This window comes from Aquarana catesbeiana, linkage group LG09 (genome assembly GCF_042186555.1).
Source record: "Aquarana catesbeiana isolate 2022-GZ linkage group LG09, ASM4218655v1, whole genome shotgun sequence".
Classification (NCBI taxonomy): domain Eukaryota; kingdom Metazoa; phylum Chordata; class Amphibia; order Anura; family Ranidae; genus Aquarana; species Aquarana catesbeiana.
In genome coordinates, this window is record NC_133332.1 from 218,160,654 (window position 1) to 218,184,697 (window position 24,044).

General features: G+C 42.8%; 1 protein-coding gene across 10 annotated transcripts in view; it reads left to right on the top strand.

The window, feature by feature from the left end:
* CACNA1B (calcium voltage-gated channel subunit alpha1 B) overlaps window positions 1-22,754 on the top strand; it is a 404,014-nt gene extending 381,260 nt beyond the window's left edge. For 5 of the 10 annotated variants that reach the window (XM_073599719.1, XM_073599718.1, XM_073599720.1 and 2 more), the window contains 5 exons: window positions 283-396; window positions 3,242-3,283; window positions 10,266-10,455; window positions 13,504-13,703; window positions 19,860-22,754. In XM_073599719.1, the coding sequence (XP_073455820.1) occupies window positions 283-396; window positions 3,242-3,283; window positions 10,266-10,455; window positions 13,504-13,703; window positions 19,860-20,384 (1,071 nt within the window). In that variant the 3' untranslated portion in view covers window positions 20,385-22,754. The remainder of the gene's footprint in view (window positions 1-282; window positions 397-3,241; window positions 3,284-10,265; window positions 10,456-13,503; window positions 13,704-19,859) is intronic. The other 5 variants (XM_073599722.1, XM_073599728.1, XM_073599727.1 and 2 more) reach the window with 4 other exon arrangements.
* The last annotated feature ends 1,290 nt before the right edge of the window (window positions 22,755-24,044 follow it).

The window sequence follows — 24,044 nt, forward strand, 5'->3', positions numbered from 1 at the left end:
CTTCCTTTCTTTTTAAATTAGTTTTTTTTGTGTTTATCTGCAAAGTTAACAATTCTGAATGTATACAATATACAAAGTACTCTTCAAAATAAAAACACACATACAGATCAGCACCAGAAGCAAGTTTTCTAAGCAAGTTTGGAATTCAGAAATGGCTAGTAACCGTTTCTAAAACCTGACATTTGGAAAAAAAAAGTCTCTATTAAATAACGAGTACCTTTGTTCTGTAACATTTAAACATCTTAATATAGGTACCTTAGTTTAGAGTATTTTCTTTTTCAGTCTGTAGAAATGAAAGAAATTGGGCAAAATCTATCCAATGGTGGAGAGCACTCGATCGGACTGGAGACACAAGGGCGAGCAGTGTCCATGCCGCGCCTGGCTGCAGAAGCTCATGTAAGTGAATGGCTGTAGATAATGTAGCTTTTACTAGGTTTTATGTAAAAAAAACTGTTGTCTACCAAGACTACGGAACCATTGTTTGGACAGAATCAATATTCGTGAATAATAAAAAAGAAAGAAGGATGGCGCCCTCTAAGTGCAGCATGTATGTTAAAAATATTTATTACAATAGATAAAAACACTCACATTTGAGTTGCTAAAAACCAGCATGTAAAGTAGTTTCATCCGCGTGCTCTCGGGGGAGTGGGTGTAACGGGCCAGTGAGGGGGTTCCTGGGATGTGAGTCCTGTGACCTGGGTCCTGGTAGCTGTTCCAGTGGTGCAGAGGGTCCTCAGAGCCTCTGGGCAGCCAGGATGTCGGTCATGGATCCTCCGTGGAGCGCCGTGCTGACCTGCGTCTTCACTTCCGGGAGCAGGGTGAGGCAGGCGGTGCTTCGCGTTCGGAGCATGCGTGCTTCTTCATCAGGCTATGCTGGTGGCCATATTCAGTGTGGGAATTTATACCATAGGCACTGGGAGGGGTGGAGAGGTGATTGAGAGGAGGGCAGGACTATGTATAATGATTGGGCGCGTAGGTAACCATGGAGATGGGGTGTACACAATGTGGAAGGGGAGTGAAGGGGGACGGGGAGTGGGCGGGGTGGGGAGTGAGGAGGGGGGGGAGGAGATATGCAAATGAGTATGTTGTGGTAAGAACATATATGTGTGTATATGGATCGTGGGGGAAGGAGAAGGCGGTCTATATGAAGAGGAATGTTGTATTGATCATAGTGGACGGGAACAAAATATATATATATATATATATATATATATATATATATATATATAAAATATGAGAAGGAAATACAAAAATGCAAAATCCCTTCTCATATATATTTACGTGTGTATATATATATATATATATACCAGGTTCCTCATGAAGTGATGTCACAGGTCCCATAGTATGCACAGACTGCATTGTCACCAATACTGGTCCATAGCCCATGTCCATCTCTGTATTCCTCAGGAAATTATGTTTTTAGTTCTTGGAGAATCACTGGACCATATCAATAATAATACTATCCCAAACCAAGTATGTCCAGTTCTTCCATACACCTGAGGAAGAAATGGTGTTTGGTCCCTTGAAAATGGATAGCCTGTTCTGTCACCAACATTGGTCTATACCACAAAATGCTTCTTCGCTACTCTTATGAAGGTATGTCACTGACCCTTAAGAAAGCATAGACTACATTTTCACCAACACGGTTCTCAACCTGAACATTTCTAATTAGTAAGACAGACAGAAAATGCATCCGTGGGCCGCACATCACAAAGCAGACCCGTGTGAAAGAATGAGTGGCAGCCTCAGCCTGTCCTCTGGCCAGGTTACGTCCCCAATGCATTTTGCTCTGCCCCCGGAACTTAATCATGGGGATGGGAGTTCTGAGCAAGAGAGGGGATTTTTTAAGTGCAACATCGGCTGACATATGACAGCCAATGATGCACTTAAACCCCCCTCCTCTTGCTCATAACTCCCACCCCCATTAATTAAGCTCTGGGGGACAGAGTGAAACACATTGGGGGCGTGGCCTGGCCAGAGCACAGGCTGAGACTGCCATTCATTCTTTCACACGGGTCTGCTTTGTGATGTGCGACTCACTAACACATTTTCTGCCTTGCTGAAGCTTGGAGCGGGACGGGCTCCCATTTTAACCAGCACTCACAGTGGTTGGCTTTGGACTGTACCTCTAACCTGAGCGGCACCTATATCTTTTACATTTCTATTTAGTACTTCACTGAAGTTATTTTAACTACCCTAGGGAATGGATAGACCGCAGTGTCACCAACACTGGAGCCTTCTTAGTACTTCTCAGGAAGTAATGCCATTGTCCCTTAGAAAATGGATAGACTGTACTGTCACCAAATTTAATTCTTAGTACTGCTTATGAAATTATGTCTTTTGGGTTCTGGAGACTGTAGTATCATACATACTAGCCACAAAATGTCCACCTACTTCATAGGTCACTGGAAGTGATGTCATTGGTCCCTAGAGAATTGTCAGAAAACACTGTTGGCTTGATTTACTAAAGCTGGAGAGTGCAACAACTGGTGTAACTGTGTATGGTAGCCAATCCTCTTCTAACTTCAGCTTGCTCAATTGAGCTTTGACAAAAAAAAACTGGAAGCTGATTTCTGTTCAGAGTTGCACCAGATTTTGCACTCTCCAGTTTTAGCAAATCATCCCCTATCATTGTCTAAAGCTGTCATTGTTCCCAGGAAAGTAAGATAGGCTGCTTTCCTCAGGATAGTAGCCCAACCCAGATAGCAGCTGTCTTTACTGTTTTTTTAAGAAGTCCTGCGTCTGTTCCCCTCAGACTGGATAGATTATCTTCTTGACCTTCCACAAGATACCTGGCATGGCGTTGTATAGTCAACATGTACACCACCATCCTAGGCTTTTACCATTCTGCCACACAGGTCTGTGAACATGGTGTTACCCATTATAACATTAACATGGTCCAGTTTTTAACTATTCTGGTGCATATATCTCATCTTATATAACTGTTGCTGACTTGTCTCTTTTCCTTTTTTGTTCCACTCTCCTTTCCTGCCCTCGTTGTCATCCCATTGTCACTTCACCTATGTCCAACTCCGCTCTAACTTTCACTTGTGTTTGTGTTGCTTTTGTGGTTCTGTCCTCTGTTTTCTGTGCCCTCCCTTAATTTATTTCTCCAACTTCCTTCTTCCTGTCACCCCTTTGCCCTTCCTGTCCCCCCTCCCCTCCGATACTCCATGCTGTCTGCCGCTGGTCTCCGCTGGTGCCGTTTGAACCGCTTCACCACCTGTTTGTCTTTCATCAGCCACGAAGCCGCGCTTCCTCCCCCAGGAACGGTTACTTACCCGTATGTAGACTTATTATTTGACATCTCACGTGTGTGTAGTGCTCTGACCGTAGCTCAAACCCATTGTACATTAACCCGAGTCTTCCATTCAGTTCTGCCAGCCATGTCAATGTCAATTTTTTTTTGGATTAATACCCATGGATTTATAGCAAAAACACAATGTGAACTTTTTTTTTGTTGCCAAAAACAATGAGGCTGATTATAATGAATTAGACCTTTGCTACATGTAAAAACTCAGAGCAGAATGTAGCCTTTGCTACGGTGCTGTGATAGAGTCCTGGTTCTAAAAAGGAGTAAGTTTGATAAAAGTTTGCAGTTGCCTTTTAGTTATTTCAGTTATGTTTTTAAAATGTGATTTAAAATTAATGTGGCTGTGGGTGAGTTAGGTGTTAACCAGTACTGGTGTTAGAAGAAGACAGAAAGAAGGATGAAGCAAAGAAAACACTTCACACTTGACGAAAGATTGATATCAGTAAACTTCCTGCCTGACTCAACCTAAACTTCAGTGGAGACTATGTGAGCAGTTCCATGGCATTGGTCACATTACTGGGTACCAAAATCATGTAAAACTGACATTACAGGGCAAGGTTACATGCTTTAACTTTTCTTAATATCATACAGGCTGAACGTGAGAATAAACATCCATTATTTTAGCACTACAGGTCCTGTTTAACAGGGGCTTTTTAATGTGTACATAGAGATAAGCCATGTTCAAAAGCATCTCAAGAATTCTTCATGCTCTTTACATTTCACATGAACCCCCAAATACAAATAATCAATGAATGAGTACTATATCCTGGATTACATGGGCGTCATCGCAGACTATAGGTGATCATGGTCTCCCAAAAAGTCTTTCTTTGTATCCTTTTCTATAGTATTCTTTCTACGGGTCTGTAGGATACAATGCAGTAAAACAAGAAGGGAATTTACTAGGAGTCTAAACTATGAAAACACAGAGGTATCTTGTTGACAGACAGAGCTTTCCAAGATCAGCGTGACACCGAAGAGGATTCTTAGAGATAATTGGGCTCACCTAGAAAAGATGGAGCAAAGTAAGAATAAAGGCGTAGCTAAACACCTTCAGATCTATCTCGATGCAGAATCTTAGCCAGGTCTCTGTGATATATTCCCAGGGTCATCTTTGATATTGATTGGGCCCTGGGCAAACATTTTCTTGCCCCCCCCCCTCCATTCTGAGACAAACAAAAAATAGGTGGACTCAAAATCAGTTTACTACAGCAGATCACACAGCGATTGAAATTGGTTGCCAGAGGTTACAGCCTTTCCTTACCGCTCACTGGCTGGTTGCTAAAGGTTACAACACATAATTTCTGCTTGCCAGTTGGTTGCTAGAGGTTACTGCACATTATTAGCCCTCACTTATTGGTTGCTAGGGGTTACAGCACATCATTACCACTCACTGATTGGTTGCCTAGAGATTACAGCAGATTACTACTGTTCACTGATTGGTTGCTACAGATTAATGCACATCATTACCACTCACTAAGCACTGGAGCAATTCCAAATAATTGAGCGAGTAAAGCAGCACATTAATACACATACTACAGGAAAGGGTCAGAGACTGCAAATATACTACAGAAAGAGCATCAGAGACTGCGGAGATGCTACAGGTGACAATCAGAGACTGCGGACATGCTACAGGTGACAATCAGAGACTGCGGACACTATACAGAAAACAATCAGAGACTGCAATCATACTACAGGTGACGATCAGGGACTGCGGACATACTACAGATGACAATCAGAGACTGCAGACATTATACAGGAGACAATCAGAGACTGCGGACATACTACAGGTGACAGTCAGAGACTGCGGATATGCTACAGGTGACAATCAGAAACTGCGGACATGCTACAGGTGACAATCAGAGACTACGGACACTATACAGGAAACAATCAGAGACTGCAGTCATACTACAGGTGATGATCAGAGACTGCGGACATACTACAGATGACAATCAGAGACTGCGGACATTATACAGGAGACAATCAGAGACTGCGGACATACTACAGGTGACAGTCAGAGACTGCAGATATACTAGAGGAGACAATCAGAGACTGCGGACATGCTACAGGAGACAATCAGAGACTGCGGACATACTACAGGTGACAATCAGAGACTGCAGATATACTACAGGAGACAATCAGAGACTGCGGACATGCTACAGGAGACAATCAGAGACTGCGGACATACTACAGGTGACAATCAGAGACTGCGGACATGCTACAGGAGACAATCAGAAACTGCGAACATTATACAGGAGACAGTCTGAGACTGCTGACATTATACAGGAGACGGTCAGAGAACTTTCAGCAATGCACAGCTTTACAGTTGAATAACACAGCTCAGAGTTTCAGCAGTCAGGCATTTTATGGGTGTAAGGACATACCTGGCCATCCGAGTAAACTGCATACAGACAGAGGTCCGGGGCGGGGCTTCCACTCTCTGCTCTCACTACAGCTGCTCCCCCCTGAGCATTCAGGCATGGGGCGGGGTTAGAGCATCAGTGGAGCTCCTGGCCCCGCCCCAGACCTCTGTATTCCCCATCCAGTATAGAGGGGCAGAGCCGGAAGCTCCACTGACGCTCCCACACCGATCACTGCACTCACTACAGCAGCTCTGTTCCGAGCATACAGGCTGCATGGGGTGGGGTCAGAGCGCCAGTGGAGCTCCCGGCCCCGCCCCCTCTCTGCTGGCTAGCTCGGGAACACAGCCTCCAGTGTCCTCTGTGCGCTCTGCAAAGCCGTCATCGGGGCCCCAATCCGCGGGTAGCTTGGGCTCAATGCTTTGGGCCCTGGACAGGTGCCCTGTTTGCTCTGCATTAAAGATGGCCCTGTATATTTCCAGTGATATCTCTTCAGCATGAAGTCAAATAAACCTCCCCAATCCTGCTCACACCTCTACTGGTATTGAAGGTAGTAATCTGTCATTGACAATCTGTATAATGGCGTGCACAGATTTCTAGCTTTCTCTAAGACCTCTATGTGAACACTTAAACCCTGAATGCTCATATTTGTAAATCTTGACTTCATGTACAGTTGGTCATTGGTCCCTAGCCCTGCCACTCATATCTCATGCCGCTTGATTCAGCGCTATGGTGGATGGCCTCCTTGGCTTTTAGATGGGGCACAGATGGATCATTATTTGCAATTTAGAGCAAACTTTAAGGACACCAGAGCTTCTCACGGAAAAAAGAGGTGCGCACTATTACATGTGGGTGATGGATTACTAACTTTTATGCCACAGGTACACTCTAAAGTCATAAGAGGTACAGTGCCTTGAAAAAGTATTCATACCCCATGAAATTTTCCACATTTTGTCAGGTTACAATCAAAAACGTTAATGTATTTTATGTGCTAGACCATCACAAAGTGGCACATAATTGTGAAGTGGAAGGAAAATGATAAATATTCAATATTTTTTACAAATACATTTCTGAAAAGTGTGGTGTGCATTTGTTTTCAGCCCCCTTTACTCTGATACCCCTAAGTAAAATCTAGTGGAACCAATTGCCTTCAGAAGTCACCTACCGTATTTTTCACTCCATAAGACACACTGGGGGGGTGATAGAGCCGATGATAGTGGGATCGTTTTGGCAGCAGAATGATGCCCTATGCTTCTCTCTGCCCCAGCTAAATCCTGTTTCTGCCCTGCCTTCAGCTGCTAGAGGGAGAGAAACAAAAGGTATTGTTCTTTAATTAACTCCCACAGGATCGGCATTCACATGTAAATTGTGCGGGCATTGTTATGTAAATGCGGCCGTCCGCCGTGCTTCATATGCAAATTACACCCCCTCCTCTGCATGCTGCCCACCTAGCAGATGTAAATAGCATACAGGTGAGCATAGGGGGCATGTAGAGGTGATCAAAGAGGGGGGTTTGAGGTGCAGAGGAGGTGTCCAGAGGTGAGCGGAAGAGGTGTGCAGAGGTAAGCAGAGGAGGCGTCCAGAGGTGAGCAAAAGAGGTGTGCAGAGGAGGTGTCCAGAGGTGAGCAGAGGAGGTGTCTAGAGGTGAGCAGAGGAGGTGTCTAGAGGTGAGCAGAGGAGGTGTCTAGAGGTGAGCAGAGGAGGTGTCCAGAGGTAAGCAGAGGAGGTGTGCAGGGTTGAATGGAAAGGAGGGGTTGGAGTGCAGTCGGTTAGTAGATGAGTGCTTTGGGGGACAGAGGTTAGCAGATGATGAGTTAGAAGGGCAGAGTTGTACTGAGAGGGAGATAAGAATGCAGAGATTAGTAGAGAGACACAATCTCTGCAATCTCTGAGATGTGGCGATACAATAGGAGAGGCTGCAGGGAGGCCTGGGCAACTGCTGCTGTGTTCTTCCCCTTGATAGCTCATCCCGCAGCCGCACTCCATCATTAAAAAAAGGCATTAATGGAGCCGCGAGAGGACTTAACGGAGCCCCGCGGCTGTGATTGAGCCCGACAGCGGTATGACATCCCGGCTGAGGCTCGGTGGGGCTAAAGATCCCCGGTGTAGGCTTTGAAAGTGTCCGTCGGCGAGGAGCTGCAGGAACACACGTCCTCACTCGCTCATGTCCAGGCCACGCCCCAGAACCGCTGTATTTATACTGAAATTAAATTACAAACAAGTGTACTCTATTTACTAATTAGGTGACTTTTGAAGCCAATTTGTTCCACAAGATTTTAGTTAGGGGTATCAAGTAAAGGGGGCTGAACACAAATGCACGCCACACTTTTCAGATATTTATATGTACACAGTTTTGAAAAACATTTATCATTTTCCTTCCACTTCACAATTATGTGCCACTTTGTGTTGGTCTATCACATAAAATCCCAATAAAATACATTTACGTTTTTTGTTGTAACATGACAAAATGTAGAAAATTTCAAGGGGTATGAATACTTTTTCAAGGCACTGTAGCAGAAGATGGAAGATACCTTTCCCCTTATTAATAGTATTACCATACTATTAAATAAATGTCCCACGGTGGCTTAGGTATTGGTCTCATCATCTCTGCATAAGGGGAGGACTTGAGGTCAGAGATGCCAAAAACAGCAAAACACGCTGTTACGGTGAAGATTATAGAATTTGTTAACAGATAAAATTCCCGATGATTGATTTTACTTAAGAGATAATTAAATCAATGTATTTTATTCATCACTTACTTTTAATATTGGAATAAATAGCTATGGACTGTTTTAAGAGCCCAGTGCAGACCCAACGAAAAGATGACGTTCCTGTTTATTACCACAGCTGAGGGTCCCACCCAGGGCTGGTGACTGCTTACTTGAGGAAGTGATCCCAGTTCCAGGGTAGAGTCATATCTGAACACTAGAAAGGCTTCTGGAAATCTGCTCTGGTAGCTTCAAGCATTTGACGCTGGGTTCACACTTATGCGAATTGGATGTGGTTTTTGCTGCATCCAATTCACATAGCAGGAGATTGTGATCGGCTCTCTATGGAGCTGGTTTACACATCCCTGCAGCGGCTCTGGTGCAAATTTCACAGGAGCCCAGTGCGTCTTTTGGTCCATTTCAGGTCAAAATTCAGCCCAAAATTCGGACCTGAAATGCTGAATGGAGACGCACCAGACTCCTGCTGTGAGCTGCTGCATGTTTTAGTGTGAACCTGAATGTGAGCTTCAACTGTTATTCGTCCCCAGACAGGTTCCCTTTTTAACCAACATTTTTTTTCCATTTTTTGGAAGGGCCTCTTTCAACATCAGTAAGTACTTGCTATACCAGTTTTACCCACTAGAAGGCAGAAGTCCGTTCATATCCATGTCAGGATTTACTGTTTTGCTACAGTCCCAAATGTACATTTTAGAATCTGTACTAAGGCTGAACTCTGCTTTGCAAATATTTTGAATGAAAAGCCTTCAGACATTTCTATTCCAGGAATCCAAACCAGACAGTATTTATGACTGACTGCCTCTGATCATCAAAATATTCCTGCAGCTGCCCAGTAATTATCCTGGTACCTCTGGGTATTGGGAACATATATTACAGCCTCTGTCCTGGCCAATCACCGGACCCTAGCAATGTGACATGAGGCTCACAGGGTCTACCATAGATTGAGTATTAGGCCGCGTGCACACGGGCGGACTTTTCGACTGGACTTGTCCGACAGACTTTCCAGCGGACTTTCGACGGACTTTTGACGGACTTTCGACTGACTTTTTAACGAACGGACTTGCCTACACACGATCACACCAAAATCCAACGGATTCGTACGTGATGACGTACACCGGACTAAAATAAGGAAGTTGATAGCCAGTAGTCATTAGCTACCCTAGCGTCGGTTTTTGTCCGTCGGACTAGCATACAGACAAGCGGATTTCTGGGTCTGGCGGAGTTACAACGTAAAGATTTGAAGCATGTTCCAAATCTAAAGTCCGTCAGATTTGCGACTGGAAAAGTCCGCTGAAGGTCCGGTGAAGCCCACACACAATCGGATTGTTCGCCGGATTTGGTCCGTCAGACAAGTCCGGTCGAAAAGTCCGACCGTGTGTACGCTGCATTAGTAGTTATTCTCACCAACCTTTCTGCACTATTGCTGGGGATCACAGTGCTGGGAACAGATGGAAATTGTAAAGATAGGCAATGGAAGATGCCTAGCATGGAATGAAAGCTGGTTTAGCATTCAATTCTTAAGGCAGTTTTACTTTAGCATGAACTTTCTAGACAGACAAATGGAACTATGTCCAGTCCTGAAAAATAGGTAACACAAGGTGCCTCCTGTGTATGTTCAGGGAGCTCCCAATCCTCAGGCTTGCATTTCTCAATATCCTTAACTTTATATCAAATTAATTATGCTGTCACATAGTTAAATTTGGATCTCCATAAATTCCCAAAAATATTATTCCAAACTCTGTAAAATTGTTGGTCTCTTAATATGGTTATAGAAATATGACCAATATAATTATAAAATAACACAAATGTAATAAGTAACAGTGTCCTCTTTCTTTGAGTTTATTGAGTGTTTGTGAATTGTCATTGCAGCCTATAACTGATACAAGCCCAATGAAACGTTCTGTGTCAACGCTGACTCCCCCGCAGCGGCCCCAGCTGTATGAATATTCCCTAGAGAGGGTGCAGCATGACCGTAACCATCAACACCACCACCGATGTCACCGGCGCAAAGAGAGAAAACAAAAGTCCATGGACAGGTCTCCGCAGAATGACGACCCAGGTAAAGCTTAAAAGGGTAACTCCGCTTTCATGGGGGAAAAAAATAGCAAATAAAGAAAAAACAATATAGTGTATGAAATTGCGATACAAATCGCATGAATGTTATTAAAAATTACCTTTCCTTTTCAATCTGCAGCCATTGTAATTTTCTGAAAATGCATCGCAATATGGCTACCTGGAGGTGTTCTGTACACAGAATGTGTACTGACCACTCCCCAGAAACATAATTTCCTGCTTGTGTGATTGGCTCAATGATTTTCCCAGAAGTCTGCACTAAGATACAAATCAGATTTCAGGCATCCCCTGCAACAAAAATGTCATTTTTGGTCATTTTTGGTGAGAAACTCCCAATAGGAAAACGTCTAAAGGGATGCAGGCTATGCCACTTTCCTCATTAGTGCTCTGTAACTGCCACAGCTGACTGATAATTATGAAACCACTCCCATTAGGCCCCTTTCACACTAGGGTGCTATTGTTAGCGGCGCTTTACCGTCGGTATTTGGCCGCTAGCAGGGGGGTTTTACCCCCCCGCTAGCGGTCGAGAAAGGGTTAAAAACCACCGCAAAGCGCCTCTGCAGAGGCGCTTTGCAGGCGGTATAGCCACGCTGTCCCATTGATTTCAATGGGCAGGAGCGGTGTATACTCCGCTCCTTCACCGCTCCGAAGATGCTGCTAGCAGGACTTTTTTTCCCGTCCTGCTAGCGCACGTGGGCTTTCACACTGGAGAGACAGCAGCGGCTGTTTCGGGTCGGTTTGCAGGCACTATTTTTAGCGCAATAGTGCCTGCAAACCGCCCCAGTGTGAAAGGGGCCTTATACTCACTATCTCACATGGACACAGACAAACACACAGGGATTTCTTCAGAAAAACAAAAAGTAGGAATGTGCAACAAAGTTTGTTAAAACCCTTGCAATGTACATAGATTACCGGGGGGAGATGCTTTTTTCCTCAACAAAAGTGGAGTTACGCTTTAATATTTGCACCTTGATGTAGAGTTAAATGCTATTTACACATGAAACAAGACTTTAAACCCCAAGAAAAGCGTTTTTTATCTGTGGGGGTGCATCAAAACTGGGACTTTTATTATACCACCCAGCGTGTAATATAAACACAAATGATGTAAATGTAAAATATTAACACTTTATTTTGGACATATCCATTAAAAGATTAGTTTAAAACCAAATATACAAATTAGGCGTCCAAGGTTTTCTGTATGCGTGGTCTTGAGATCAAACTATAAGGCTGACGCCTTTCGCAGGGAGCCTCGCTTCATCAGGACCTGGGATCTCAATGTAAAAATGCTGTAACAATACATATAAATACATTATTGTATTATTTCATAAAAAATCTTGAAAGTACTTAGAGTAAAAAGTATATTACAATAAATAAGATGCCATAACCCCAGTATTTTGGTATATAACGCCGTCTTTAAGATAAAAGTGGTTTCAGCGGCGTATTCGTCGCAAGATCACTTTTATCAGTGACAGGAGAGGTGCCCACCCCCCTCCCGCCGCACTCTGGTCGTCTCCACTGCTTACCGGACCTGCCGGTAGCGGCGGAGACAATTGCGTCCTCTCCCGTGGATGTCTGGCTGCCGACTGAGGGGAAGATGGCCCCCGCTCGACTCCATAGCATGGGTGGGTGGAAGCGACGTCAAACGTCACTTCCGCCCATAGCTTTTAAAAGAGCATATGTCAAGAAGAAGAAAGACTCCTCATAGTGCAATATTTAAAATGTATTATATCGTAAATAAAAAAATGCACGTACAATGTTGCCGATCAAAGAAAGCTCATTAAAACAAGCAGGGTTGCCGATCGCGTTCCACCTGCGTACCAAAACATGGCGGAAGTGACGTGGCACATACCACCCGAACTGACACGTTTTGTCACCAACACGTTTAGTAGTACGTGCCACGTCACTTCCCCCATCTTTTGGTATGCAGCTGGAACGCAGTCGGCATCCCTGCTTGTTTTAATGAGCTTTCTTTGATCGGCAACATTGTAAGTGCATTTTTTTATTTACGATACAATACATTTTAAATATTGCACTATGAGGAGTCTTTCTTCTTCTTGACATATGCGATATACCATACCCTTTGCTCAGTGGGTGTGCAACTTCATGAGTCGTTTTCCTTTTCCCTGGAGGATACATCTCTGCTTGACATGCTGTTTATGACTACCTGTAATGGGTGTCATGTACGTTTGGTGAGTAGGATGTTTGCCTAGGGGCTGGTGGAAGAAGGCACTTTTTGATTTCACATTTCATTCATGGACTTTTAAAGAAGATATCACTTTCACTTGATTGGAGACATCTGGTGGCAGTGTATGGACATTGCGCATATTTAATTTCATTCACATTTGTTTATGTTCTATACATTGGTATATATTAGATGTCAGTAGTTAAGAGCTTGGTATGAAAATTATTATTTTCTTATTATGATTTAGGCTGTTTAAGCCTCATTACCAGCTGCTCTATATTTTATATTTAATATTCATTACTACGCCTATATTATTAAATCGTTTTTTAATAATTTCCTTGAGTTGATCCAGGGTGCGCAGGTTGAAGGTTTTTTTTTTTTTATATTCCTTTTTTCAATATTTTAGATTTGCATCTTTTGTGTTTATATTACACCCTTTGTGGTATAATTAAATTTCACAGTTTTGATGCACCCCCCTCTATAGATTAGAGGGATGATACCCCCAAGGGCAATAATTGTACACCCCGGCCCCATACACAATAGGACTGTCTGAGTTTTTATCTGTGTTGCCACTGTGGAGATTTCTTATTATTATCAGGATGGGAAGTGATGAGAAATATCTCAAGTGGGGATGAAGACCATATTAAAAGCCTGACAGAAATATTTACTCTTACCTATTCCATCCAAAAACTTAAAAAATGGTTTTGCTAGAGTTGGGCAGTGTGTGGTGGGGGTGTAAAGCTGCCCACCAACTTATACAGTATCTTTCTGGGACTCTGTTTAGTAGTGAAATGTCACATAGCCAATTTACTGCAAGTTTCTTACTAACTTACTTGAGGAATTTTGTGTCAGCAGAAGCTCCGCCACGGGAGAGACGACAGGAGAGAGGGAGGTCCCAGGAACGCAAGCAGCAACCACCATCCTCATCGGAGAAGCAGCGCTTTTACTCATGTGACCGATATGGCAGCCGAGATTCTGGGCACCCCCGGCACTCTGACCACAGCCGGGCCACCTCGCCAACTTCTGGACAGGATCATGCTTCTCACAGACAGGTGAGGGACAGCAACGTACAAACCAAAACTTTCATTTTGTGCCCAGCAGAGGGGGCATTATTCCATTGCCCCTGCAAGAAACTAACAGACTCACTTTGTCTTCAAATTCAGACAAAAGTGTTTTTTACATTAAGATTGCTCTGTCCCCACTAGAGTAATTTCTGCTCGCTTCCTGCTTTAGTGGCAGGGGGCAGATGAAAAGTGGTGCAAAATCACCCCAGTATGGACACAGACAGCAGCAAAAACACTTAATACTGTGGGGAAACGCTAGAGAACCTCTGAGATATTTAATGCTGTCTTGTTTCTCTATTTGTTATCCAGTTGACCTTTGTCACCTGAAACTGAAAATTGTGGAGGTGGGTCAGGAGCACTGTACATAGAATATAAAGTCTTGCAAATGTTAACCAGTTGCAGAAAAGCGATCATTTCATTGGACTAATACCACCAAAGACTTGAAAGAGTAGAATCCTGAATTACCCACATGTTAGCTATGTTCTATGTCCTACACCATGGATGGTCAACATGTGACCCTCCAGCTGTTGCGAAACTACAAGTTCCATGAGGCATTGCAAGGCTGACAGTTACAAGCATGACTCCCAAAGGCATGATGGGAATTGTAGTTCTGCAACAGCTGAAGGCCACAGGTTGAGCAACCATGTCCTACACCAATAAAGTAATCATTGTTCTCCATCAGACTGGGATTTCCAAGACTTTCTATTTATGCACAGTGCTCCTCGCCTACCTCAACAAACTTCACAGGTTCGAAGGGACCTATTTCAAGAACTCACTACAGACCTAACACCAACAAGATCTAACACTATCTTGAACACTACAAAGGTCAGCAGGGCAGAAAGCTATGAGAAATAGAGACAAATTCTTTAAAAGGGGACATGAGTTTGGGTGACAACTGTCAAAGAGGAATTTCCTCTTTCTTTGGAGAGATTTCCCCCTTACCCCCTATTGTGTTCTTAGGTCAGGAAATGAACCCGACAGGGTTTTTGAGCCTTCCCCATTCTATTAAAAAAAAAAAAAAAAGTTTTTAAGCGCTTTAGCGCTAGAAATAGCCTCTGCTAAGCGCCTGAAAACCGTTCACTGCAGTGTGACTTTTCAGACTCGGGCGGTGCGCTTGTAGGATGATATCAAAAGTCCTGCAAGCAGCGTCTTTGGAGCAGGTTGGGAGCGTTGCATTTAGCGCTCCCAAAACGCCCTGCCCATTGCAATGAATAGGCAGCGCTTCCAAAGCGCCTTAAAATCAATTTGAAAGTGCCGCAAAACTGAAGTTTTTAACCCTTTTTTTGGAGTTAAAACTGCCACGATATCGGCCAGAAAGCGCTGCTAAAACAGCGCACGAGCGGTGCTTTATCGCTAACGGTGGGTGCTGTCAGTGTGAAATGGGTCTAAAGAAGTTCTATCTGTGCTCTGATCCCTTACAGCACAGCTCCCAGTCTGTAGATTAGGGAAAGCTGTTGTGGTATCTCAGAAGATTAACCTATTTTCTTAATTGAGACCTGCAAACACAAAATGTGGGGTGACCATACACAGCGTTATGTTAATTTTTAAAGATGTTATCGCCATAGTAACGCTACAACATTTTTACTGCAAGATGGCAATTTCTATCCAGTTTAGATTTAGTTTAGCCTTCTTCAATTATTAAAAATGGGTTTATAGGCAGGTGATTAGACACTGGCAAAAAAAGCTGCTGGGACATCCCTCTGCATCCCATCTCCCACTCTCAGCTAGCCTCAGTTTTTCCTAATGTCTTTAGGTGATGCACCTTTTCTCTCTACAGAAGCTTACCTTTGAAGGCTTCTCTCACTCTGTCTCTCTGGATAAATATATTCCAAAATTGTTGTTCTATAAATCAACTGCACCATAGCATCCCCTGAGTCTGCACCATGCACCATGTCCCCTATGAAGAGCCCCTATGTTCCGGCTCTTCATGCAACTTCCAGATCGGTTGATTTCTTGGCAGAGCCTTGGGGACCATACCTGGGACCCTCCTGATGGAAGATGCAGGGCTGTCCGGTAATGTTGCTTTCATGCACTGTATTCTGCTGTGGATGCTTCTCAGGGTGCTTTACAGGTTCAGGCCAGGGTAAGTAAACCCTGCAAAGTCCCAATCTGTCAGTTCACCTGTACCAATAAGCTGACAGCACTGTACTCATTCTTCTGATCTGACAGCAGCCTCTGAGGGTATGAATAACTTCAGACCTTCATTGATTGTGTATGAATGGGTTTGAAGGTAAACAAAACCATTCATATGAATGTAGAAAGCTGAATTGAGGACAATGGGGGCTGACACTCTACTCACTTCAGAGATCAAAGCTATTAATGGATTTGTTTACAGACATAAATCCATTCACAAATGTACAAAAATAAATGATAAAAGCAGAAACATAAAATAACTTGTAAGACCTTTAGGCTCTGTTTCCACTACTGCGACTTGTTTTGCGACTTGACACATGTCAAGTCGCATGACAAGTCAAAACCCATGTATTTCAATGGTCCCCGTTCTAATTAGTGCGACTCAAGTCGCAGTGTCTCCAAAAAAGGTTCTTGCACTACTTTGTTCCGTCTTCGGTGCGACTTGTTCTCCATAGCCTAAGGCTATGTTTCCACTATTGTGTCCCCAAAGTCGCGCGATTTACACTGCGACTTTACAATGCGATTTATGTTGCGATTTGATGCTATTTTAAAAACGACTTTGATGTTCTGCGATTTGGCCAGAGTGATGTAATTCCTTATCCTGCTTAGTTACTTCCCCTTCCTGTCTTCCACACTCACGTACATCAATATAGGAAGTGATGTATTTGGGAGGAGCAGAGATCATGTGCTTCCGTGGAAGTCGCAACAAAGTCGCGGTGTCAGACATGTACATGCGACTGCATTGCGACTTAATACCTTTCTATGGAGAACAAGTCGCACCGAAGACGGAACAAAGTAGTGCAAGAACCTTTTTTGGAGACGCTGCGACTTGAGTCGCACTAATTAGAACGAGGACCATTGAAATACATGGGTTTTGACTTGTCATGCGACTTGACGTGTCAAGTCGCAAAACAAGTCGCGGTAGTGGAAACAGAGCCTTAGGGTGCACTCACACCAGCAGCTTCATTAGAACAAAGTGAATGGTGTGCGGTGGGATGACAGCAGTGCCTATACGCTGTTTATATCGTATGGCACTGTTCACTTTTTTTTTTTTAAACAGACAAACCTTATTGCAGTTTCACACAGTGACATTTCATTATGTTCTGATGGCCCCAGAGCGGTACCAGGCAGAGGACTGCTTTGCACTGCGCTAAACTGAGCAAAAGTAGTGCATGTAGATCTTTTTTCACAGCACACCAACGCATTGGTCCGAACCATTTGGTTGTATTCAATGATACTGGCACCTCTACGTACTAAAATAACACCTGATTTTAATTAGACAGGAGTTCTGTAATGAAAATGTGACATTACCTGAAGATCTTCTGAAGATGTCACTTTGCCTGGCTGATCCTCTTATTCCAGCACTTTCCAAGTCACTCTACTGAAAAAAAGTTCTGACTTTGCTGCCTGCCGGTTCCTGGTCACCAATTGCCAAAGGGTGAGATTTACTAAAACGGGTGTACGAAGATTCTGGTGCAGCTGTGCATACTAACCAATCAACTTCTAACTTCAGTCTGTTCAATTAAGCTTTGATGATAAAACCTGGAAGCTGACTGGTTATTATGCACAGTTGCACCAGATTTTGTTTGCACCAATTTTAGTAAATCTCCCCCAAAGTGTCAGTGTGATAGCCAGACAAATAGCATTTTCAAAAGGAGAGGTCCACAGGTTATTTTCATGAATGATTTGCATGCTGATGTCAGTTCAGAAACATCTGTGAACTGCTAAATTGTATGATGGTGTCTTTACATGTATTTGTTCTCTATATAATTAACTGACAGTTCTGTGTTATATAGTAGTGTGATGTAGGGTTACATTGTTATCTTCTCTAGTATGTGTCCTTGCAATGTGCTGCATATAGGATTAGGGTCAGTGTACTGTATGTGCGCAAATTTGTTTTAAAAAAAATTGTGAATTTGAAATTCTGCCTATCATGGCCAATGCCAGACATCATTTGTTATCAGCAATGTGAAGCCATTGGTTTTGTTCCTTTTTCCATTCACACCTGGGCTGTGTAATGCATATGTGTTACCACATAACAAAGGACTACAGCTGAGAGCCTGTTTTAGTCTGTGTGGCCTCTTCATTTGCACTAAAAAGAGTGCAAGAATGAATGCAGACATGTGTACTTGCATTTTTATACATAATAATGGGATCCTTACCCTTGAAACAAGCACACTTAAAAAGTTCAATAACACACATTTTTTAAAAAATGTGTCAGTGCACAAAACTTAGCACACAAGTGTGAATTGACTCAGGACTGGTCATTCTGTATTCCTCCAGGTGCTTGGAGGGCAAAACCCTTCAGAAATGAAAAGCATAAGAAAATTATGCTGCAGATGAAATGAATACTTGTCCAAATATCCCAGGTGGATCAAAAATGAGAGCTGTCCCTTAAGTGGCATTCTGTGATATTCCCCTTAGTTCCTCCCCCAGCAGCTACTTTAAAGGTTATATAGCAAAAGGGTGAAGGATGGCGGAGCTGGGACAGCACAGAGTAATCAGACACTCCCAGAAGAGGAGGGGGCTATGACATGCGAGGAAGGGGGCTGTGCTAGGAACTGATTATTCTCAGAGAAGTAAAATTATTTAGCAAGTTCAAAGTCACTTTGCAAGTGAGCAGAAAATTGTTTATGGAATAGAAAATTGCTGAAAGTAAGTATTTAAAAGACTTGATATTTCTGTGCTTTTACCTGCAATGTTTTTTTACGTTACTGACAGGCTGTCTTTAACATGGTCTAAAAACCGGTAGAAAGTCTTTATACATTGGCAAAATGTATGTTCAACAAGGATTTCTTAGATTGTCAAAATGGTTAAAGTAAAAAAAAAAGACTTTGCAAAGGACCATTTACACCAAGGCCCCTCTCTAAATGAAGGCCATACAGTACAGTAGTTATTATTTATTGCGAGGGTTAAAAACACACGAGGTGAAAACGTTTTGGCTGCTTTGCAGAACAAAGTACTTTCAAAGACTTTATGGGCCCGTTCGCATTGAAACTCGGTGAGGGATATGGTTGCCACCTCATCCCTTTAAACCCAAACACATATTAATTACACAGGTGCTGTGGCTGATTAAGGTGGTAATTAAACTCACTTGGTGCCTTACCTGCATTTAATTAGCCTCAGAACCTGTGTAATTCAAAGGTGTTCGGGTTTAAAGGGATGAGGTGGCAACTCTAGTGAGGGAGACCTGCGTTCTGTGCCGGTTTCCCGTACCGTATCCCAATTGCTCTGCCCTTGCCACCTGCAGCAGGTGTCAGTGCAAAGTAAATGACACCCCAAACGCAGGTCACAAAAGCAGTGCGTTTGCCCGCACCAGATCGCATGATACAAAAGAACCACGCGATCTGTTGCACTACTTTTGGTGTGGTGCGATTTCGGCCCATTCAAAATGAATGGGCTGAAATTGCACTGCACGGAACTGCATGTCAGTCGCACAGGAACCACACAGCATTCCTGTGCGATTCACATACAATTCCTGGGGTTAATGAGCTCCGAGGCCCACACAAACACAAAATGAATGGGCCTTCAACTCTGCAAGGCAATAGCAGTAACCCCCTTCTTACTATGGTACCCAAATTCCCTATATGTTAAGCTGCGATAACAACTGATTTTGGTACATTAATCATGATATGGAATGTTGTATGTTGAGTGTTTTTTAAGGCTGTCAATTCAAACCTGTGTGTTTTCTACTTTTCTAAACTCTCCCTTGTTTTTCTCTTCTTTCCATGCCCATTGCCTATCTTTTTATCTTGTGTTTGTGTCAACTTTTTGTCTCTTGTTTTTTTTTTTTTTTTACTGTGATTTTGTGTGTTTGATGTTGGACATGATCCTTCACCCTCCTCTTGCCTATCCTTTTTGTGCCATGGGTGTTGTCTGTGCGTGAACATTTACATCATTGTCTTGTGGACTTTTCACTGTTATGTGTGTATGGTGTGCCCCATTGTGTTTCTTCTTTCCATTCTGTGTTCCTGTGCCGTTTTGATGTGCTTTTTCACCCTTTCAATCTAGGGCAGTGGTTCGGCCAGCGGGAGTCCACGTCTGACCAGCTCCGGTGCTAGTACCCCATGCCGCGGAGTCCGGAGGCAGCTGCCACAGACGCCGCTCACTCCTCGGCCCAGTGTCACATATCGGACAGCTCACTCTTCCCCTGTGCACTTCGGGGGCCCCATTTACTCTCCCGGACGTCTGAGTCGGGGTCTATCAGAGCACAATACTTTGCTGTACAGTGATTCCCCAAGCCACTCCGCCTGCACAGTTACGCGCATTGGTTCTGACCCGTACCTTGGACCACGCCAGGATGCCGACAGCTACTGCCCTGTGCCCGAGGACACCTTAACCTTTGAGGAGGCCTTGGCCAGCAACTCTGGACGTTCCTCTCGGACTTCCTATGTGTCCTCACTCACTTCCCATTCCCACCAGCTCTGCAGGGTCCCCAACGGCTACCACTACACCTTAGGGCTCAGTTCAGGGTCCAGCCAAGCTCCCAGAGTTCGAAGCTATTACCATGAAGCAGACGAGGATGACTGGTGCTAGCAAAGGGAGCCAAAGCACGCTCTCAGTCTCGCCCTTCACTTCACCAGGAAGCCGAAGCAACAGGAGCAGAAAGGGGGGCTCTTGTGTTCAGTTACTACTGATGAGTTTTATCATCAGCCAACAGATCGCCGTGACATCAGAGCATGTTTCGGCAATGTAGAGGCAGCGACCTTAGGAGAAAATTCAGAGCGAAAAATAAGGAAGAAATTATGAACAAACAGGGCAGAGCCAGAGCAGGCCTCAGTTTTAAATTGTTCTGGCATTTGTCATATTTTCAGTCTTCCTTTTGGGGAGAGTTACAATGCCTCTTTTCTAGTAATTGGAATATGGGATGTAGGACAAGATGGCAAGCCTGGAGGTTGGAGAAAAAAATAAATGAGCAGCAAGTTTAGGACCGAAGAGTATTGAGGTTGCTTTTTTTAATTCTTTATATAGACTTTAAAGGATAGAAGGATAATTATTGACAAGCTCTTTACCTTTCTATTCTCATCCTTCACAAACTTCTGAGAATTTTTTGATCAGTCATACTTGCCATTACATCCACTCTCCACCAATCATTGCTTAGCAGGGGAATTGCAACTGAAACTTGTTCATACGGACAGACATGACCCAAGACAGACCATGCAGTTTCTTCACAACCTCTACTTGTCCTGCTCTCTTCAGAATTAGTGTCCGTGCCATAGACATTTATTTTTAATTTCATAATAGAGTTGGCATTTGAAGCACGACACATTTAGCCAATGGCGTTGTTTTGCTGGTATGAGACACCGCCTGACCTGACACACTCTACCAACCAGGCTCAGCGGCACAACAAATCTAGAAAGGATCCTCAGAGGTTCCCTTTAGTGGCAAGTCAACAGAAGATTATTTTACAAATATTGTGGTGCCTGAGTGGCAGTTGTCATGACTGCTGAACAAAAAATTATGGTTACCCTTTAAACAAATGTTTGTATTGTGTGTCTGTGTGTGTGTGTGTGTGCTGCTTTTATGATATGTAACTCCTTTAGTGCAAGAGGAACCCTTAGTGCAATTCAATGAATGCATGGGGGCCTGCCTTCCTGCACCAGTCTGTTCACTGTCCTAAAACTCACCAACGAGCCTTTTCTCCTGTCCTCAGCATAGCCTAGATTTTGGTAATGCACAGGTGTGAGTATGCATGTCTTTGGTTAGTGTGAGTTTTGCACATTATTTGGTCAATGAAGTTGCACTAATGTGTATTTCTAGTGGGATATTTTCTTTTTGTTTTTTCATTTTTGATGTATTTAAAGGTCATATTGGGAGCTGGCTTCGATGATCGTTGACCAGCGCTTGTTCCCAAACTCATGCTATCTATGTTTTAGTCATGTTGTTTGCACTGAGCAACCCTGAAGACTCGTAGTACATGGCAGTCTATACGTTCCTTCCATTTTATACTTTCAACAGCACCCTGTGCTACAGATGATTGTACACTCTTAGATTTGGGCTGACTGATCATTTTTATCATGGTTTCCTGTGCCATACAACTGTAAAGGCAGGAAGACCTCTGCCCCAGTGCCAAATGCTTTGAGTATCTTTGGGCTATAGGTATCACTGTGGCAATGTTTGCAAGCCCTGTATACAAATGACCATTCTTTAAGTTCAGCCAAACCTTAAGGTGTCAGCCTGTCCTATGGCAATAAACCGGTCCGTGATTGGGGCAGATCTCATTCTGCTAGCGCCATGTGGCCTTTGCAGTCATATGTAGCATATAGTTGATAAAATAAAAGTAATGGCAAGCACAACATAATAGAGATATCTGGTGGGCTTGATATGAGGGATATAGCATCTATTCTGTGCATATTACATAATAGTAATCTATTTTAAGGGCAAAGCTGATTTTCCAAAGACATTTTCAGAGGTCATATAAAAAAAAATGCAACAATAGAGATTAAAATATTTTATTTGTCGTAGATCGTAACTACTGGCACTGGCTGAATTGTTTCTCCACCCATAAAAGTGGAGTTCCTTGACTCAGTTCTGTCTTTAGTAGTGTTGTCTTTCGTTTTATTCTACTATATATAATTAATGCAGCATTTAACTGACAAAATATGTCACTGACTCCTTTAGGAGTTGTTTTCTTTTTTATTTACAAAAATATATTTAAAAATATATATATATCTTAGACTCCTGTCTCGCACAATATAATAAAGAGTCAGACTTTGGGTGAATGAAGGTGGTAGAGAATATAGACAATTGTAAGGGACAGTTTTTATTTATACGTAACTTGCCAAACTTCACGGCTGGTTTGTGCACTGTCGCAAATGTTTCACTATGTCTCATTCATTGCTAAGTGCCTACATTTTACAGATAGTGGTCTTACAAGCACGCAACATGACTCCATTATCCTTCAAACTCATGTCCTCTTATTTCTTCAAACAACTCATAACTTACATTTTGTACTATAGTATTCAGTAGGAGAAAGGCTGGCTGAAAAAAAAGATGGGCTTTTAGAATATACCTATATTTTTTATTACACTATATATGAAGAGTTTAGACAGTGTTAACTCACACCATTGTACCTGTTTGGGCCACCATTAATTCCATGTATTAGACGACAACAGACATTTGACATCCATAGTAAGGCTTTTGTGGAATGTTTACAAGCCATTGTTATGTTACCAAGCATCTGGATTGTGGTTTACAACATTAATATAACACTTTTGAAGTTTTTTTCTCTTTGAAGAGAGATTCTTGGCTGGGTGCTCTTTTTGTCTTAAAATGAAACTAAGTTTTGATATGATAACATAATAAGCCACATTTAATCCACAGTGGCCGAAATTCATGACAAAGCATTGCGATAGTAGTTTATGAATCGTCCTGAGTTTTTTTTTTTTTTTTTCTTACAAATCCTTAAAACAGAAGAATGACTTTATCCAAAATTTTAGTCTGTAGCCAGTGGGTTGCAAGAAACCTACTGTCAATTAAAAAAAAATATTGTTGATGCATTTCACTTTATCTCTTTAGAAGCAAGAATTTCATTCAAATGTAGCCTAACATTTCATTCCAAACATATCTGCATGTTTATAATTGTTCATTCAACTGAAAAAGGGCTTTTGGGTATCAGTTGTAAGTGCAAGTTATTGTTAAAAAAAAACAAAAAAAACGCAGGATTCTTTCGCTGTGACCGAAATCAAGCTGAAGGATTTTGTGTGTTTAGGAGACGAGGGTAGATGTGTATATTGGAGGCTGTGCTCCTGCCAAAGTAACCCCCTTTTTCACCGAATATTTTTTATTAGGTTGTCAGAACACCAGATTTGAAGGTGTCAAAACAATTCTGCAGATTCCTATAAAAGTTTTGGAATGATATATTATGCGCTGGACCGACATTTCATGCAGACATTAATTCCATTTGGTGCAGAAGAGAGCAAAAATTGTAACAAACCTTGACCTAGAAAATCAGGTCTGACATCACAGATTGTTAAAGGGTGTAGCAGTGAGTTTTAGAAATCTGTAGACCAGCTGTATCCTACACAGTCCTTTAAAATGCCCTTTACTCTCTGGTGCCTCTGCATGTCATTGGAACTGTATTTACTACAGGGCTATGCAAGACACATATCAAGAAATGCCAAGATTGCCAACTTCATCCAGTGCTATGTTGGACAAATCTCCCACATTTGAGGCTTATGGATAAATGCGACCAAA